This window comes from Mastigoproctus giganteus, chromosome 1 (genome assembly GCF_048544385.1).
Source record: "Mastigoproctus giganteus isolate SK-2022 chromosome 1, ASM4854438v1, whole genome shotgun sequence".
NCBI classification, from domain to species: domain Eukaryota; kingdom Metazoa; phylum Arthropoda; class Arachnida; order Uropygi; family Thelyphonidae; genus Mastigoproctus; species Mastigoproctus giganteus.
Window position 1 is genome coordinate 243,910,794 of NC_143575.1, and position 20,108 is coordinate 243,930,901.

The 20,108-nt window shown below is 39.6% G+C and overlaps 1 protein-coding gene across 2 annotated transcripts in view; it reads left to right on the forward strand.

The window, feature by feature from the left end:
- The first annotated feature begins 1,253 nt into the window (after positions 1–1,253).
- The window catches only part of Roc2 (Regulator of cullins 2), a 55,425-nt gene continuing 36,570 nt past the window's right edge, over positions 1,254–20,108 (forward strand). For both annotated transcript variants that reach the window (XR_016547121.1, XM_090376699.1), the window contains exon 1: positions 1,254–1,530. Coding sequence is in view for 1 of the 2 variants with exons in the window: in XM_090376699.1 (XP_090232825.1) it covers positions 1,347–1,530 (184 nt within the window). In the remaining variant the exon portion in view is untranslated. The remainder of the gene's footprint in view (positions 1,531–20,108) is intronic.

The following is a 20,108-nucleotide window of genomic DNA, read 5'->3' on the forward strand; positions in this document are numbered from 1 at the left end:
CCTTGAGATTCTGCAAATTCCACAAGTCTTTCACCTCTTTTATTTCTTTCACCAATTCCAAAATTTCCTATAGTTCCTCTTTCTGCACTGTTTTGCCTTTTTCCAACCTTAGCATTGAAGTCCCCCATAATAATAGTGTAGTGGGTTTTCTGCTCATCTAGAAGACTCTCAATTTCGATGTACATTTCTTCAACCTCTTCATCATCATGGCTCGATGTTGTTGCATAAATCATTATAATCTTTAGCTTGTACCTCTTAGAAATCTTGAGTGTTAGTCTTGACACCCTTGGTGATGTACTTTTGAATTCCAAAATGTTGTTTTTAAAATCTTTATGGACCAGAAACCCAATCCACCTTCACTCCTTTCACTGTTTCCATTGGTGTACCGGAGATTTCCACTTGATAAACTTATAAGTGATTAATTTCTTCTTCTTGTTTCAGCCAAACCGATGATATTCCAATTCACATTTTCTAATTCCTTTTCCAGCTCCAATATCCTGTCTTCACCGATGACTGATCGTACGTTATAACAGGCCAAGTTCAGTTTCCGTGCATGGCAGCCTGGTCGTACCCAGAGATTCTTAGCCCCTCTGCTTCCCCTCTGATCCTTTCGCTGCCGTAAGAGGGAGAGTGAAAGCTGCTGGGGACTGAGGGCCCTTTGTATTGTTGTGCTCTCATGTAGCAGTAAAAAAAAAAACCCAAAAAAACTCTACATTATTTTGCTCATAAGGAGGGGATGTAGCGCCTTTGGCTCTTGCCTAGGACCACCTCAAGGTGCTACAGCTTGCAACAGGCTATTTCACCATGTGATAAGGTTATAATCGTACAGAATTGGTTCGAAGTACATGAGAGTAAATTTGACCTACCTCGGTGGACTTTCTGTTAATCATATCTCAATCCTCGGGGATGATATAGAACGAGCTCTTTGGACTGCTGCTCTGCAACCATCCCTTTGGCAATACTGTGTGAAGCAATTGACTTTGCATCTATCCGCATCATTGCAGGATGCTTTTGACTCCTTTGAGTGGATGGTATGACGAGTCCAGGCCTCTGTGAGGACGAAAAGGGGATATACTCGCTTTTTGCAGGTGTGCATAATAAAATGGCAACTCAGTGTAGAATTTGAAACGGAATTCTATTTATGCACTTAAATTTAAATCAGATCGTTAGGTTTTTAAAGAGGCTCCTTTTCCGCTAGGCTATCCTGATCTACTCACTCTGTTTTTTTTAAAACACGTTCGTTTTCATCCATCTGAAATTGTGTTGTGTCGTTGAAGTCGTTTCATTGTACTGATTTGTTTACAAATTGGGTTTGTGGAAACGGTTATCAGTACAAAAAATACCATATGGCTAGAGAATCATCTGAAGAGCTCGGTGTAGTAGATGACGATGATAACATAGATAGGGAGTGTGATACAAATGGACAAAAACCCGAAAAAATGTTTACTTTGAAGAAATGGAATGCTGTGGCAATGTGGAGTTGGGATGTGGAATGTGATACCTGTGCTATATGTAGAGTTCAAGTTATGGGTGAGTTCAGTAATAGGTTCATATTTGTTTAAAAATTGTAATATTTAACGAATTCGATTATGTTTTCTTTGCACGGGTCCATACCAAATGAACCCCATTTAATTGTGAATTCCAATGTTGTGAAAAGTAGAGATAAATAGTTGCGAAATTTTGGTTGTGTTATCAGTCATTGTTGGTTTGATGTTGTTGTTGGTTTGATTGCAAAGCGTTCAGAGTGAACACCGTTAGTTACGAACACATAAAAGTCAGGTTGAGCAGTTGTTGGTTGTTATTGGTACGGGACATTCGCGGACTGATAGCAGGTGCAGGTTGGAAAGATTACACTATCCAACATGATTTTTACCTCCAGCAAATCAGTGGTTGTTTCTGGTCAAATTTTATGTATAGAATTTAAAATCAATCATGAAAATTTCCTATCACGCCTCAGTTTTAAGATATAGATAGATAACTGGATTCTGTACAGAGATTTCATTACTGTTTGAAATACAAATTTTAAACTTATTAACTTTTTTGTTGGTTTTGTTTATTGCGATAAAAGTTAAGCATGTACATCATTACTGTTCTTGCAATATAGTATATTCTGATTTTGATGCACTTTTTGAGACAAGTCAGTATTTTTGTTAATTTTATTACACCATTCAACTGTTCAATGTATAGTGTATGATAAAGTACATTACAAGAATTCACCTTCTGTTCAAATTTACCAATTGCTTTTACTGTTTTTAGGTTAATGCATTGTTAAAATGGAGAAGACAAAGCACAGAACTTGCGTCAATCACCCAGACAACTTCTGCTATGTTTGTGGACAGTTAACCCCAAAAATTCAGAGGAAGAAAATATACGATGTCACAAAAGTAGCATATTCATTGTACTTTGGCTGCACAATCGGTGACCAAGAAAAAAATTGGGCGTCACATATCTGTTGTATTACTTGTACGATGAACTTAAGGCTGTGGTTATAGGGCAAGCTGAGAGCATTACCTTTTGCCATCCTATGGTGTGGTATGAGCCCAAGAATCATTTCGGCGACTGTTATTTCTGCATGACAAAAATAAAAAATATTTCCAAAAAGAGCAAGCACTGCATCAAATATCCCATCAGCAATTAGACCATTGCCACATGGTAAAGAACTGCCAGTACCTGTGCTACCAAAATCTTGAGGTACTGGAAGTAGTAAAGAAGGTACAGATGAAATCGTTTTACCAGATTACCCCAGGGGCTCACATCTTGTGAGTATGGGCTTTGGCACACCCAGGGTCCTGAGTTGGATATCATCATTCTTCTCTTTCTTGGTAATTCCCTTCTACTTTTGTTTCTCTTTTTTTTTTTTGGCTGATGCTGCATAAGCTCATACATTTGCTTTCTTGCATCACATGCCACTACTACTACTACTCTCTCTCTCTCTCTCTCTCTCTCTCTCTCTCTCTCTCTCTCTCTTACTCAGGGTAACTTGGGAATTTTTTTTTTTTTTTTTGTCTGGTGCAGAATAAGCCTCGGGCTTCCTTGCACCATATAGCTAATAATAATAATAATGTCGTGAACCACATACTTCACATGATTTGAACTACGAGGCAGAAAAAGAAAAGGCCCCACACTGCATTGAACAAGAAGAATTAAGCGACTTGATCAGAGACTTGGGCTTACCCAAAGAGAAGGCTGAATTACTCGGATCCAGACTACAACAGTGGAACTTACTTGCAAAAGGTATAAACATTACAATATACCATAAGCGAAATGGAGTTTTCAAGATATTTTGCAATGGAAAACGTGTGTGTCTGCAAAGATGTCATTGGTCTTATGCACGAACTGAACATTGATCACAATACCTCTGAATGGCATTTGTTCATTGATGCGTCAAAGCTAAGTTTGAAAGCAGTATTGTTTCATAATGGAAATACTTTACCATCAATTCCTCTTGTTCATGCTATTAGCCTGAAAGAAACTTACGATAGGATGTCCCAGATTCTTGCTGCTATACATTGCAGTGACTGTTGCATTAGCAACTAAGGCCATATTGCTCCGGGGATATTGCTCCCTGACTTTTCCGCATCCTCTGTATTTGGTGGTCACGTGCTCAAACTCTGGTCTAATCAAGAAGCATGTGCTATGCACTGCTGCTCCTGCCCACCTGGCTACGGAGGTGCCCTCAAAGTGATTGGACTGCTTGTTGGGTTATAAGGTGGTTTCACTAAATACTGTTGTTTCCTGTTTGTGGGATAGTCGTGCACAGCCAAACTCTATGTCGTACAACACTGGGACAAGAGAGATGAATATATTCCCGGCAAAAGCAATGTAAAGTATGTTCCATTGGTTGAACCACAAAAGGTTTTTCTTTCCCTTTACACATCAAGCTTGGACTGATTAAAAATTTCACTAAGGCACTGGATAAAGAAAGCAGAGGATTTGCATATTTACAGAAAATGTTTTAAAATTTATCTTGTGCAAAGCTGAAGGAAGGAATTTTCATAGGTCCTGAAATAAGAAAGCTCCTAAAAGATGAAGAATTTCAAAGAAACCTAAATGATGTTGAACTGGCTGTGTGGAGGTCTTTCAAGGCTGTGGTACACGGATTCCTCAGAAAGAGAAAAGAAGAGAACTATGAGCAACTGGTGACAAACTTGCTGAAATTTTACAAGGAGAAATTTGCTGAAATTTTACAAGCTGAAACTTTGCTCCCTGGTAGGCATTTTACATGCCTACCAGGGAGCAAAGGTTGATGACGTTGTAGAGCAGATATCATCTTTTAAGGGCACAAAAAGTGATATAGTTGTACATGTTGGCACTAATGATATCAAGAGTAGGAGACCAGCAGAATTGCTTAACAAGTACAGGTCACTGTTGAAAAAAAGCCATGAAATAGGGTTGAATTTGAAAGGGTCTGCAATTCTGCCCAGACACGATAGGAGATAGTATATGATGAGAGCCTTGTCGATCAATTCGGCCCTGGAAAGATTGTGCAAGGCTCAAGGGGTAGAATTTTTTTCAGCCTGGACTGTACTTGTTAACAGGAGAGATTGCTTCTACAGGGATGGGATACACTTAAATAGAAAGGGTGCAAGAATATTTGCTGATGCTATCGAGGCAGTGTTAGGTGGGTCGGAAAACTGCTAGCTTGGGGGGGAGACAAAGACGAATAGATTAACAGTAGCCACTGACAGAGGTGAAAGAGATTCTTGCACTGCTTCTATTGGAATGAGCAGAAGCCTGAAAAACAAGATGCAGGATATTTCAGAGACTGCCGGGAGTCATTGCAGTACAAGTAAACATATGGATTGTGTTAGGGTAGCTAAGAATAGAAATAGTTGCATGTATACTTGCGTGTACTATGCTAGGAGTTTAGTAAATAAATTTGATGAATTTGAGGTATTGCTCAAAACAAAAGCAGATATTGTTGGGATATCAGAAACGTTGGTGTCACACAGATATAAGGAATGCAGAACTGGAATTTGGGGAGTACAACGTCTGCAGAAAGGACAGACTGGATAGGAAGGGAGGCGGGGTTATGCTATTAGTTAAGAAATACATAAAATCCAAGGAAGTGAAGCCAGTGGACATCGCTGGACAGTGCAGTGTCGAGTCAGTTTGGTGTGACATAAGCATTGGGAGATCAAAATTGAGAGTAGGAGTGTGCTATAGGCCTAATGACTCCGATGAGTATAATAAGAAACTGTACTGGGAAATAGAGTGGGCCAGTAAATCAGAGAGTCTTATAATGGGAGATTTTAATTTCCCAGATATTGACTGGAACTTGGGGGCTGATCACTCACACACTAGCAAGGCTTTTGTGTGGATTTATTGGATGATTGTTTTCTACATCAGCATGTTCGGGAGGCAACTAGAGGGAGGAATACTCTTGATTTGATTATCAGCAGTGATTCTTCATGCATTAAGAATCTGCAGATAAATGAACCACTAGGTGGCAGTGATCACAGTGTGCTGAAGTGGGATTTACTCAAAGAGGTAACTACCATTAGGGGTAAAGGGAAGGGTTATTGCTTTCGTAAAGGTGACTACGATGGACTGAGACAGTATTTAAATTCTATACAGTGGGACCAACTGATGATGTTACCAACAGCAAATGCAAAATGGGAAGCATTCAAAGAACTTATCTTGGAAGCTACTAGGCTTTACATACCAACTAAGAAATATTGTTCAAGGTTTAGGCCTAAATGGATGTCAGATGAACTGATGAGGCATATGGCAGAGAAGAAACATGCATGGGATACATACAAATTAACACATGACACAGAAGCCTATGATAGATACAAGTTGATCTGTAACCAAGTTACAAAGGAGGTTAGGCAGGCGAAGGCAGATTACGAGAAATCTTTGGCAAGGGATGCAAAGAAAAACAGCAAAGAGTTCTTTACTTATGTAAACTCTAGAAGGAAGGGGATGAATCAGATTGGTCCACTTGATATCGATGGGTCAACTGTTGATGATCCTGCTCAGGTAGCTAACAAACTAAATGAATATTTTGCATCGACATTCACACATGAGGAGTTATTTAGCGAGGGGCAAGCCAGAGGTGTATTCAACTCTAGCAGTAAGCTAGAGAATCTTGTAATAACTGAGAGTAAAGTGGAGGAGAAATTGTTGAAGATAAACACAAGAAAGGCACCTGGGCTGGATGGGATCTATCCAGTTATATTAAAGGAGGCAGCAGAGGAAGTAAGCAAACCCTTAGCCATAATTATGAGAGCTTCCTTGGACTCAGGGGAGGTACCCACAGACTGGAAATGTGCAAATGTGACCCTAATTCATAAAGGAGGATCAAAGGCTGACACAAATAATTATAGACCTGTGAGTTTAACTTCTGTTCCAGGAAAAGTAATGGAGGCACTAGTTAAAGAAGCACTGCAGGATCATTTAGACAATACTTCAGTTATAGCTCGGACACAGCATAGATTTGTTAAGGGGAAGTCTTGCCTGACCAATTTGATTGGATACTATGATGCAGTCACAAAGGAACTGGATGCAGGGAATAACTTTGATATTATATACTTGGATCTTAGAAAGGCTTTTGATACTGTTGCACATGGAAGCCTGCTGCACAAATTGGAGCAGTGTGACATTGGAGGCAAATTGCTGCTGTGGATAAAGAGGTGGCTGAGGGGGAGAAGACAGAGAGTGGTAATCAATGGACACTGCTCGTCGTGGACTAATGTTATTAGTGGAGTCCCTCAGGGCTCAGTGTTGGGTCCATTATTGTTTTCTGTATTCATAAATGATATTGATGATGGTATATCAAGCTTAATGTCGAAGTTTGCAGACGATACAAAGGTAGGCAGGGTTATCAAGGACACTACTGACACTATGCTGCTGCAACAGGATCTGGAAAGGTTGAGCAGATGGGCTGAGAGGTGGCAAATGAAGTTTAACATTGACAAATGTAAAGTACTACACATGGGAAACAGCAACCCCAGAGCAAATATCAACTCTGTGGTACTACACTGACAGTGGTAGAGAATGAAAGGGACCTGGGGGTGGTTGTGCAGGCAGATATGAAGTTCTCTGAGCAGTGCAGACGGGCTGCAAGAGTAGCTCATGGTGTATTGTCAATGATATATATAGGAATTTTTCTAGCAGGGATAAGGAGGTGATTATTCCCTTGTATCAGGCAATGGTCAGGCCACACCTAGAGTACTGTATACAGGTCTGGAGGCCTCATTTCAAGAAGGATGTAGAGCTGCTGGAACGAGTACAGAGAAGGGCAACAAGATTAGTGAATGGAACAAAGGGGTGCTCTTACGAAGAAAGGCTTAAGTTTTGCAAATGACAGTGTCTGGAGACTAGGCACCAGCGAGGTGATCTGATAGAGGTGTATAAAGCCTTGAATGGTTTGAGCATGCTCAATGCTGATGGGATTCTTTCTCTTGCTCAAAATAATCACCTGAGAGGGCATAAATTCAAATTGAGGAAAGACAGATGTAGGATAGACGTGCGAAAATTTGCCTTCAGCCAGCAGGTGGTTGGTTGGTGGAACAGTCTTCCATCCCTTGTCGTGGAAGTTGATAGTCTAAGTAAGTTTAAGGCTCAGCTGGACAGGTATTTCGAACGAACAGAGGGGCTAAGTGGAAGTGGTTTCTTTTTTTTTTTTTTTTTGGCTGATGCTGCATAAGCTTGCTTTCTTGCATCAAATGCCTCTACTAATGCTAATGCTATTAACAAACACAGATCGTACCGAGAAAAGTTCTACCCCATGAGCCTTCCATAGTCTCTTCAGGGTTAAATTGACTGACAAGGCTCTCAACATGTACTTCCTCCTATCGTGTCTGGGCAGAATTGCAATCATTTTCAAATTTAATTCTTCATTGCAACTTTTTCGCAACATTGCCCTGTACATGTTAAGTAAGTCCTTAGATGTACCATTCTTAATATCGCTAGGACCCTTGCATACAACAATATCACCTTAAAAGACAATATCTGCTCTATAATATCACCTACTTTTACTGTTGGCAGACATCTCCATTGTCCTATTCCACCTATCCTTTTTGCACAATATATTTCCCATTTCCGTGACACTGGAGGCACCAACAGTAACTACCTCCTGTGGAGACAGTGCATTTTGACTTGGGAACTGCCACTGTGTTGCCTGATGTGACGGCTCTGGCATTGAGTTCAGCAGCTGAGAGCTGAAGCCCCCCCCCCCAGCTTTTAATTCTTTCAAGGCATCCATCTTGTTCTTCAAGCTCTTATAAATTAGAAATTAGGTGTGAACTCAAAGAGTTCACACCTAATTTCCTTACACTCTTTGCTCAAAACACACACACAAACATCCACCTTGGCTCTACTATGTTCCATTCCAGATTGGCTGCAAACGTCGCAAAAGTAGCACATTTTGTAAGGCCTGATTAGGAGAACCACCCCTTGAGTTCTCCCCTCAACTACAGCACTCCTCCTACTTTGAGCCTGGTGCTTTAAACACAGAAAATGCAGCATTACTAAACATCTTATATAACTTGTAAGTTAATGGCAGAATAAAATCATATTAGAACTGGTCACCACTGATCATCGTGTTTATCTGGCTGCTTACTGGAATAAATTTTAGTCAAAGTCTGCTGATTACCTGTGCTGATTATCACAGATATTGATTGTTTAATTTCAAATATTTTCATAAGACATCCAATTTGGGAGAAAAGACCAATACTTAAATAGGAATAATGTACTACAGAAAAATGTTGCCAAGAAAAAATAATTGCTAATTAGCATTAGAAAAGGCACACGATGCAAGAAAGCAAGCTTATATAGCATCAGCCAAAAAAAAAAAAAAAAAAAATCTTCTAATTTCACCCATCAACTTGCGCCAAATGTTTGTCTAGTTCTGCCGTGAATCTATTTAAGCTATCAACTTACAACGACAGATGAAAGTTTGTTCCAGCAATCAACCACACGCTGGCTAAAGGCAAACTTCCACACATCTATCCTACAACTGTCTTTCTTAAATTTGAATTTATGCCCTCTCGGGAGATTATTCTGAGCAAGAGGAAGAATCCCATCAGCATTGAGCATGCTCAAACCATTCAAAGCTTTATACACCTCACTCAGATCACCTCACAGGTGCCTAGTCTCCAGACACTATTTTGCAAAACTTAAGCCTTTCTTTGTAAGAGCAACTCTATGTTCCATTCACTAATCTTGTTGCCCTTCTCTGCACTCGCTCCAGCAGCTCTACATCCTTCCTAAAATGAGGCCTCCAGACCTGTATACAGTACTCAAGGTGTGGCCTGACCATTGCCTTATATAATCACCTCCTTATACCTGCTAGAAAAATTCCTGTATATTATTGACAAGACACCATGAGTTACTCTTGCAGTCTGTCTGCACTGCTCAGAAAACTTCATATCTGCCTGCACAATTAATACTATTCAATTAGTGAATAAAGAAATACTATTTATTGCATTACTTCAGCAAGTATTTCTTCTGGAAAGTATTAGCTACTTATGCCAATCAGTCCATGTTTTTGTTAACCCTGTTCAGCCATCTTTAAAATATACATGTATTCAAAGAAGTGCATCACCTAGGAATTTCACATTTCTAACCATTTTTTGAGATGGTATGTTACATTAATGACTAGCATCACAAATAAAAATATAAACAAAAGATATTTATTAATAGTTAAGGAAAAGCTAAGTAATATTTGCTTTTCTCATTTTGGAATATATCTCAAAATATTCCAAAATGGGCATTTGCAAGCTTTATACAACAGTTTTGGTAAACACGAAAATTATGGCTGAAATGTTATCAGAAGCCCTCAACTTGCTTCAGTTTATCATTTTAAATGATAACTGGAGAAAAACAAAATAAACAAAATGAAGAAAAATTGATAAACAAAATGAAAAGTTCACCAGGTGCAAACTAAATATTAGTTTCTGGCCCTGATGACAGCAGCACACAGTTGAGGCACTGACAAGATTAATTTCTGAAGACAAACAACTGATAGTTCATGGTTCCAAACATGAATTATGGCTTCCTGAAGTTCACGAAGGGTCTTTGGGTTCTTTCTGGCAACTGCAAATTCCACACAATGCCAACAGTTCTCTATAGGATTCAGGTTAGGACTGTTTCCTGGCCAGCTGAGTTGTAATGGACAGTTCTTCCAACCATTTTTTCACCTGTAACAAATGTAAACGTTCGTACGTTGGCATTCGAGGTGAGCGGACGCGCTTAGACAGGGCTCCTCAGTTAAGTGGTTTACTTTTGGATAGTGCTTTTAAATATTTGATTTATTTAAATATTGTTGGATTATTTTGTTATAGGTTTTCCTGTAACTGTTTGATTTTAATAATATTATAGATATAATTTTTTAAAGTTACTTTCATTGATATTTATTTAATTTTATAATGGTTGTTACGAGATCTGCCTTAAACACGTCACAGGGTATCGTGACTCACACGGAAATAGCAGATGGCGATTTACGGGTGAGTCATGATTTAATCCGTTGTGGAACCTGTAGAATGTTTTCCAAGGTCGACCTGGTGACTAATCCTACCTCACCTGGGGATTCTTTTCTTTGTGATCGATGTAAGGAGTGCACCGATCTTAAATTACAATTTGGTGCACTGATGGAACAATTTGAGTCCCTGAAAAAACGAGTGCTTGCCCTCGAAAATAATGCTTCTGGGAGCTCGTCAGGGACTCAAACCTCCAGCAATCTACCAAGTGATGCACACCCGATTCGAGCCTCAAAACAGAAGAACCAAGTGCAAACTACCCTGGTTAGAAAGGACATTGTTTTATTAGGAGACTCCATTGTCAGGGAAACGGGGAATATTTTTTGTAATAAAGATAGGTGGAGCAGAACCAGGGTATGTCTGCCGGGAGCAACTATTGATGATGTCACCAACAGACTGTCAGATTTTAAAGGGGGTAAAGAAAATATTATTATTCATGTGGGGACAAACGATATTAAACGTACACGATCTGACGATTTGTTGGAAAAATACAGGACCATGCTGAGGAAATGTCGCGAGCTAGGCCATAATGTCTATGTGTCAGCAATTCTGCCCAGACACGATAGGAGGGATTATATGTTAAGAGCCTTGTGGATTAACTCAAGACTTGAAGGAATCTGCAAGGCTTTAGGGGGTAAATTTCTATCAGCATGGCCCACACTTGTAGGTAGAAGGAATTTGTTTTGTAGAGACGGGATACACTTAAACAAAGGTGGTGCAAAAGTTTTTGCCAGTATTATTGAGGATACCTTAAAGGCTCAGGGAAACTGCTAGCTAGGGGGGATGTGCGTAATATTGACACGCGTTTATCTGATAATATTGGTCAATGTAACTCTTGCACATACCTTAAGAGTTCTTATCTGTTACCCCAACTGGACGTATTATTTAGATGTTCTGGGGGCAAAGACGTTTCACGTGAGCAGGTAGCTAATATCAGGGAAGAGAGCCTAAAAAACTTCAAGGGTTGTGTTAGGGTTGTTAAATATACAAGAACAGTAAATCTTAATTGTTTATACAGTAACGTTAGAAGTGTCGTCAATAAAATGAGCGAATTCGAACTGCTGGTTAAAACAAGTAACGCGGACATAATAGGGCTTACGGAGACGTGGTGCCACCCGGAAATTGGGGATGATGAGTTTCAGTACGGCTTGTATAATGTATTTAGGAAGGATAGAGTAGATAGAAGGGGTGGTGGGGTAATGCTTCTTATCAGAAGCAGCCTGAGTGCGACGGTAGCTTTCCCGGATTCAGACGTTTCACATGCTAGTATAGAGTCTGTATGGTGTGAGATAGTTGGAAACAAAGGTACAATGCAAGTAGGAGTAATCTACAGACCAGGTGATTGTGAAGACTATGACAAAAGCCTCTACATGCAAATGGAATGGGCAAGTAAGCGTCAATGCCTTATTATGGGTGATTTCAATTTGCCTCTAATTGATTGGAGTAAATGGGAAGGAAACTCGACATGGGGAACAAAATTTTTAAATCAACTAGATGACTGTTATTTGTATCAACATGTCAGGGAAAGTACTAGAGAAAAGAATATCCTAGACCTCATCATCACACATGAATCAGATGACATAACAGGACTGACAGTAGAGGAACCAGTAGCAGGAAGTGATCACGGAGTTCTACGGTGGATGATGACGAGAGAGGTAGCAGAAGTAAAAGGCAAAGGAATGGGTTTTAATTTCAGAAAAGGAAATTACGATGCCTTAAGGTACTACATGGCCTCTATTAACTGGGTAGATATCGCGCAGAGAATGAATACAATTGAACTGTGGTACGCTTTTAAAACATTAATCACAGATGCCTTGAATGCGTATATACCATTAAAAAAATACTCCACGAGAAGGGTTCCAAGTTGGATGACTAGTGAAGTTGCCACATTACTTGAGCAGAAAAAGGTGGCATGGAAATGTTACAGAGCAATAAAAAGTACTGAAGCCTATAACAGCTACAAGGTGATGTGTAATAGAGCCACAGAAAAGGTTCGACAGGCAAAGGCAGTTTATGAGAAATCACTAGCAAACAGAGCAAAGAGGGGGGATAAAGAATTCTTCACATATATAAATGCCAAGAAGAGCAGGACAAACCAGATCGGACCTTTACGTAAGGGAAAGGGGATAGTAATAAATACACCAGCTGCCGTTGCAGATGAACTCAACAGTTATTTTGCATCGATATTTACAAATGAAAAGCCTTTTGTGGCAATGGGAAATTGTGGGAGCGAAGTTAAAAAATATGTAATTAATGATATTGAAATTTCGCAAGATTATTTAATGAAAAAACTTTCAAGCCTACAGACTAGTAAGGCTCCTGGAGTTGATGGAATATACCCTATAATCTTGAGAGAGGCGGCAAGCGAGTACATTGAACCACTGAGGCTGGTTATGCGAGCATCACTAGACTCTGGGGAGATTCCCTTGGATTGGAAAAGTGCAAATGTATCTCCCATACATAAGGGTGGCTCTAAAAGTGAAGTGGGAAATTATCGACCTGTCAGTCTGACTTCAGTAGTAGGGAAAATCATGGAGGCATTGATCAAGGGTGGAATTCAGGATCATTTGGATCGAATTGAAATTCTCAAGGATACTCAGCATGGTTTTGTAAAGGGAAAATCATGTTTAACAAATCTGGTTCGCTATTTCGAAAGGGTCACTCACGAGCTGGATTTAGGGAATAATTTCGACATTGTTTATTTAGATTTCAGCAAAGCTTTTGACTCAGTCCCACATGAGCGGTTGCTTTATAAGCTGGAACAGGTTGGAATCACTGGGAAAATCCTTAGATGGATAGAAGGATGGCTTCAGGGCAGGAGGCAGAGGGTTGTGATAAATGGCTATTCCTCAGATTGGGTTGATGTAAGAAGTGGGGTTCCCCAAGGATCAGTATTAGGACCACTGTTGTTTTTAATTTTCATAAACGACATTGATGAAGGGATAGAGGGCGTGATGTCTAAATTTGCAGATGATGTTAAAATTGGTAGAGTAGTTAATGATCACTGTCAAGCTGAGCTTCTTCAGAGAGACCTCGATAGACTTCAAGAATGGTCAGAAAAATGGCAGCTGTGCTTTAATCCAACAAAGTGTAAGGTATTACACCTGGGAAACAGTAATCCCAAAATAACTTATTCACTTGGTGGAGTTCAACTAAACCCAGTACTGGAGGAAAGGGACTTGGGTGTTACGATACGGTCAGACATGAAATTCTCTGAGCATTGTAAACAGGTTGCAAGGAAGGCCCATGGTGTCCTATCGATGATCTATCGAACTTTTGCAAGTAGAGATAGGGACGTGATAATCCCATTATATAAGGCCTATGTTAGACCACACTTGGAATACTGTGTTCAAGTATGGAGGCCGCACCTAAAGAAAGACATCGAGCTTCTTGAAAGGGTGCAAAGAAGGGTAACTCGCCTGGTGAGATCGGCAAAAGGGCGTCCTTATGAAGAAAGACTTTGAATATGTGGGTTGCAGAGTTTGGAAACTAGACACCTTAGAGGAGATTTGATTGAGGTGTTTAAGGCTCTGAGAGGCATCAGTAAAATGAATGAGGACAAAATTTTCAAGATTATAAATGATGCTAGAACTAGGGGACATAAATTCAAGTTACGCGGGGAAATGTTTAGATTGGACTGCAGGAAGTTTTATTTTAGCCAGCGAGTTATAAATTACTGGAATAAGTTGCCTTCATGGGTGGTAGAGGCCGACAGTTTGGGGAAATTCAAAGGTCATCTGGATAGTACTTTCGGGTAAGGGAAGCGCATAGGATGATAGGATTAATTTCCTTTTTATTTAATTTTTAATTTCATTTTATTATTTTTATTTATTTATTAATTATTATTATTTATTTATTTAATTTTTGTTTTTATCATTGTTTTGTTCGGATTTTTTTTTTTTTTTGGCTGGTGCAGCATAAGCCATAGGCTTTCTTGCACCATATGGCCGTTACTAATACTAATACTAAACACATTACTGTCGAACCTCTAATGCAGAAATGAAGCTAAAGTAACTATAGAAGTGCCTACTTACACTTTTCACCCGATGACAAGGAGCAGAGTCGTCCTGAAAGATGCAGCTACTTGGCAGGTTGAAATAGTCTCTAATGGTTGGCAGCAATTTGCCTTCCAATATAGCCAGGTATCCATTGGCATTTATGGATCTTTTTATAAACTGCAGGTGACTTACTCCGCAATACGAAATGCACCCCCATATCATTTGGCTGGTAGGGAATTTCACTGTAGGCACCATACAGTCTGGATGGTATTCTTCACCACGTCTACGGCAAATCGTTTGTCTCCCATTAGAGCCATACAGGTTGAATTTCTTCTCATCCGAGAAAAAAACTGACTTCCACTGCTCAGGGGGGGGGGGGTCCATTTGACATGCTCCTTACACCAAATTAATTGGGCCTTTTTCATTTTTGTGCAAGGAAGGGGGTGGCTTCTTAGGGACGGGCTACAAGTACATTTTTGAAGAAGTCTCTTCTGACTGTTACTGCAGTTGCTACCACTCCTGTATGTTTTTCTCATTCTCTTTTCAGCTCAGATGAAGAAGCTTTACAGTTTTTAAGGCATAAGCGCCTCAAAATGGGGTCTTGTTTTGGCATAGAGACTCCTTTGCGTCCGGTTCCTTTTTTTTTTCCTATCAGCAGAACCACTATTCTTGAGTTTGGAAAGAAATCTACTCACTGTTGACTGATTACAAGCTACTCTATAAGCGATATGATGGGAAGAACATCCTTCCTCACATAAAGCAACAATAGCACTCTTTCTTCGTGGTGTCAACTGCATGTAACTGGCCATCCTGACCCAATCAAGGAATGGCTGCAACTCTTGCAGAGTGTGCTTATATAGCTGAAAGTAACAGCTGATGCAATATTACAGCATCACCTATGCATGTCAATCTTATCTCGTGCAATCTGTAAGAAATATTGCCACATACTTACTTTAGTCGGACAACAATTACAATTTTAAGGGGTGATGCACTTTCTTTGTACACCAGTGTAATTACTAAAGTTTAATTACACTGGTAAATTACAAACAGTGTAATTACTAAAGTTTCTTCATTCATTATGCTCTACTATGTTCTAATATATTAAAAAAATTGCTTTTCTTTTCCTTTTAATTGATTAATTTGTAGGTGTACAAGTTATAGTTGGGGGTGTACATTCCTATAAATTCACACATATTTTGCATTAATATTACTAGTGGCAAATAATGCAAGGAGGCAAGCTTATAAAACATCAGTGAAAAAATAAAACGAAAGAAAAAACTACCCACAATGATTTGTCAATCACTTCATCTAACCCTTCCTTAAGTTCATTAAGTTGGAAGTTTATTCCAAATTACTCTCTAGCTGGAAGCAAATTCTTGTACATTTATCCTGCACTTATCCTTTTCCAATTTAAATTTATGTGCTCTTGTACTGTTCAAGAATGATCAAGGATACCATCAGCATTTAGTTTACTAAAACCCATTTAAAGCCTTAAACAATTCAATCGGGTCTATTCACAGGTACCTACTTTCAGATAAGGCAATTTAGAAAACACACTTCTTTCCTTCCTAAAACGAGGCTTCCAAACCTTTATGTAGTACTCAACATTACACAACAAGATATCTTACGTGCCATCAAACCCCCCACAACAACAAGATATCACATCTTCATCCCTACTAGCAAAATTCCTGTATATCACTGAAAGAACCCCTCACAAGCTGTTCTATAAGGCTGCTCAGAAAATTCCATGTCAGAATATACAATTACCCTTAGGTCCTTTTCATTCTTCACCACCCAACTGGTAGGTAATTCAGGAATTACTGCTACCTATGTGCAGTACCATGCATTTATCAAAATCGAACCTCAACTGCCTCTCAGAAGATCTAATTTTTCTAGCTGTTGTTGCTGTAATATTACCCTCATTACATTAACCACTCTGCTAACCTTTGTATCATCAGCAAATTTCAACAATAAACTTGTTTTGCCTTCATCAACTTCATTAATAAATACTGAAAACAAAAAGGGATCCCACACTGAACCCTATGGATTTCCACTAAGAACAGTAGTCCACAGAGAGTGAGGACCATTAATAACTTCTCTGTCTTGCCATCAACCATCCCTTTATCCATAACAGTAACTTGCTCCTAATACTCCAATTTGTATAGCAATCTTTCATATGAAACAGATATAGAACAGTATTTTATGGCTTTAATTACACTACTCGACAAACATTTTTTTTTCTTCATACCTCTGGAACAAAAGTTGGTTATTCTGAACAAAACTAATGTCCTGATTTTGAAAATATCAATCTTTTACTTTTGTCACTTCTACATCAAAAGATGTATGCATTTTTTAAATTCCTTGTTTTTATATAATATCAGCATACATGGTTGTAATTATTACTCACAATATATGTTACTTAGACATGTTTCCCACTCAATGATTTCCTTTTATACTACAGATTGCTTTCCCGTTTAAGGAGCCAACAGTAATCTCTCATCATGGCAGAGTCCCAGTGAACTTGGTATAGTTTTTCCATTGCATATACGTCCTGGTGGAAGTGCTGTCCTTGTTCATCACTGACATCTGATAAGTTTTCAGGAAAGAAATCCAGATGGGAATGAAGGAAACACATTTTCAATGGCATTAGCATTAGTAGAGGCATTTGATGCAAGAAAGCAAGCTTATGCAGCATCAGCCAAAAAAAAAAAAAAAAAAAAAAACACTTCCACTTCACCCCTCTGTTCGTTCAAAATACCTGTCCAGCTGAGCCTTAAGCTTATTTAGACTATCAACTTCCACGACAAGGGATAGAAGTCTGTTCCACCAACCAACCACCTGCTGGCTAAAGGCAAATTTCCGCACGTCTATCCTACATCTGTCTTTCCTCAATTTCAATTTATGCCCTCTCAGGTGATTATTCTGAGTGAGAGGAAGAATCCCATCAGCATTGAGCATGCTCAAACCATTCAAGGCCTTATACACCTCTATCAGATCACCTCGCTGGTGCCTAGTCTCCAGACACTGTAATTTGCAAAACTTAAGCCTTTCTTCGTAAGAGCACCCCTTTGTTCCATTCACTAATCTTGTTGCCCTTCTCTGTACTTGTTCCAGCAGCTCTACATCTTTCTTGAAATGAGGCCTCCAGACCTGTATACAGTACTCTAGGTGTGGCCTGACCATTGCCTTATACAAGGGAATAATCACCTCCTTATCCCTGCTAGAAAAATTCCTATATATCATTGACAATACACCATGAGCTACTCTTGCAGCCCGTCTGCACTGCTCAGAGAACTTCATATCTGTCTGCACAACTACCCCCAGGTCCCTTTCATTCTCTACCACTGTCAGTGTAGTACCACAGAGTTAACACGTTGCTCTGGGGTTGCTGTTTCCCATCTGTAGTACTTTACATTTGTCAATGTTAAACTTCATTTGCCACCTCTCAGCCCATCTGCTCAACCTTTCCAGATCCTGTTGCAGCAGCATAGTGTCAGTAGTGTCCTTGATAACCCTGCCTACCTTTGTATCGTCTGCAAACTTCGACATTAAGCTTGATATACCATCATCAATATCATTTATGAATACAGAAAACAATAATGGACCCAACACTGAGCCCTGAGGGACTCCACTAATAACATTAGTCCACGACGAACAGTGTCCATTGATTACCACTCTCTGTCTTCTCCCCCTCAGCCACCTCTTTATCCACAGCAGCAATTTGCCTCCAATGTCACACTGCTGCAATTTGTGCAGCAGGCTTCCATGTGCAACAGTATCAAAAGCCTTTCTAAGATCCAAGTATATAATATCAAAGTTATTCCCTGCATCCAGTTCCTTTGTGACTGCATCATAGTATCCAGTCAAATTGGTCAGGCAAGACTTCCCCTTAACAAATCTATGCTGTGTCCGAGCTATAACTGAAGTCTTGTCTAAATGATCCTGCAGTGCTTTTTTAACTAGTGCCTCCATTAATTTTCCTGGAACAGAAGTTAAACTCACAGGTCTATAATTATTTGTGTCAGCCTTTGATCCTCCTTTATGAATTGGGGTCACATTTGCACATCTCCAGTCTGTGGGTACCTCCCCTGAGTCCAAGGAAGCTCTCATAATTATGGCTAAGGGTTTGCTTACTTCCTCTGCTGCCTCCTTTAATTTATCTTCAACAATTTCTCCTCCACTTTACTCTCAGTTATTACAAGATTCTCTAGCTTACTGCTAGAGTTGAATACACCTCTGGCTTTCCCCTTGCTAAATAACTCCTCATGTGTGAATGTCGATGCAAAATATTCATTTAGTTTGTTAGCTACCTGAGCAGTATCATCAACAGTTGACCCATCGATATCAAGTGGACCAATCTGATTCATCCCTTTCCTTCTAGAGTTTACCTAAGTAAAGAACTCTTTGCTGTTTTTCTTTGCATCCCTTGCCAAAGATTTCTCGTAATCTGCCTTCGCCTGCCTAACCTTTGTAACTTGGTTACAGATCAACTTGTATCTATCGTAGGCTTCTGTGTCATGCGTTAATTTTTATGTATTCCATGCATGTTTCTTCTCTGCCATATGCCTCATCAGTTCATCTGACATCCATTTAGGCGTAAACCTTGAACAATATTTCTTAGTTGGTATGTAAAGCCTAGTAGCTTCCAAGATAAGTTCTTTGAATGCTTCCCATTTTGCATTTGCTGTTGGTAACATCATCAGTTGGTCCCACTGTATAGAATTTAAATACTGTCTCAGTCCATCGTAGTCGCCTTTACGAAAGCAATAACCCTTCCCTTTACCCCCTAATGGTAGTTACCTCTTTGAGTAAATCCCACTTCAGCACACTGTGATCACTGCCACCTAGTGGTTCATTTATCTGCAGATTCTTAATGCATGAAGAATCACTGCTGATAATCAAATCAAGAGTATTCCTCCCTCTAGTTGCCTCCCGAACATGCTGACGTAGAAAACAATCATCCAATAAATCCACACAAAAGCCTTGCTAGTGTGAGAGTGACCAGCCCCCAAGTTCCAGTCAATATCTGGGAAATTAAAATCTCCCATTATAAGACTCTCTGATTTACTGGCCCACTCTATTTCCCTGTACAGTTTCTTATTATACTCATCGGAGTCATTAGGCCTATAGCACACTCCTACTCTCAATTTTGATCTCCCAATGCTTATGTCACACCAAACTGACTCGACACTGCACTGTCCAGCGATGTCCACTGGCTTCACTTCCTTGGATTTTATGTATTTCTTAACTAATAGCATAACCCCTCCTCCCTTCCTATCCAGTCTATCCTTTCTGTAGACGTTGTACTCCCCAAATTCCAGTTCTGCATTCCTTATATCTGTGTGACACCATGTCTCTGATATCCCAACAATATCTGCCTTTGATGTTTTGAGCAATACCTCAAATTCATCAAATTTATTTACTAAACTCCTAGCATTGGTGTACACTCAAGTATACATGCAACTGTTTCTATTCTTAGCTACCCTAACACAACCCATGTGTTTACTTGTACCGCAATGACTCCCAGCAGTCTCTGAAATATCCTGCATCTTGTTTTTCAGGCTTCTGCTCATTCCAATAGAAGCAGTCAAGAATCTCTTTCACCTGTGCCAGTGGTTACTGTTAA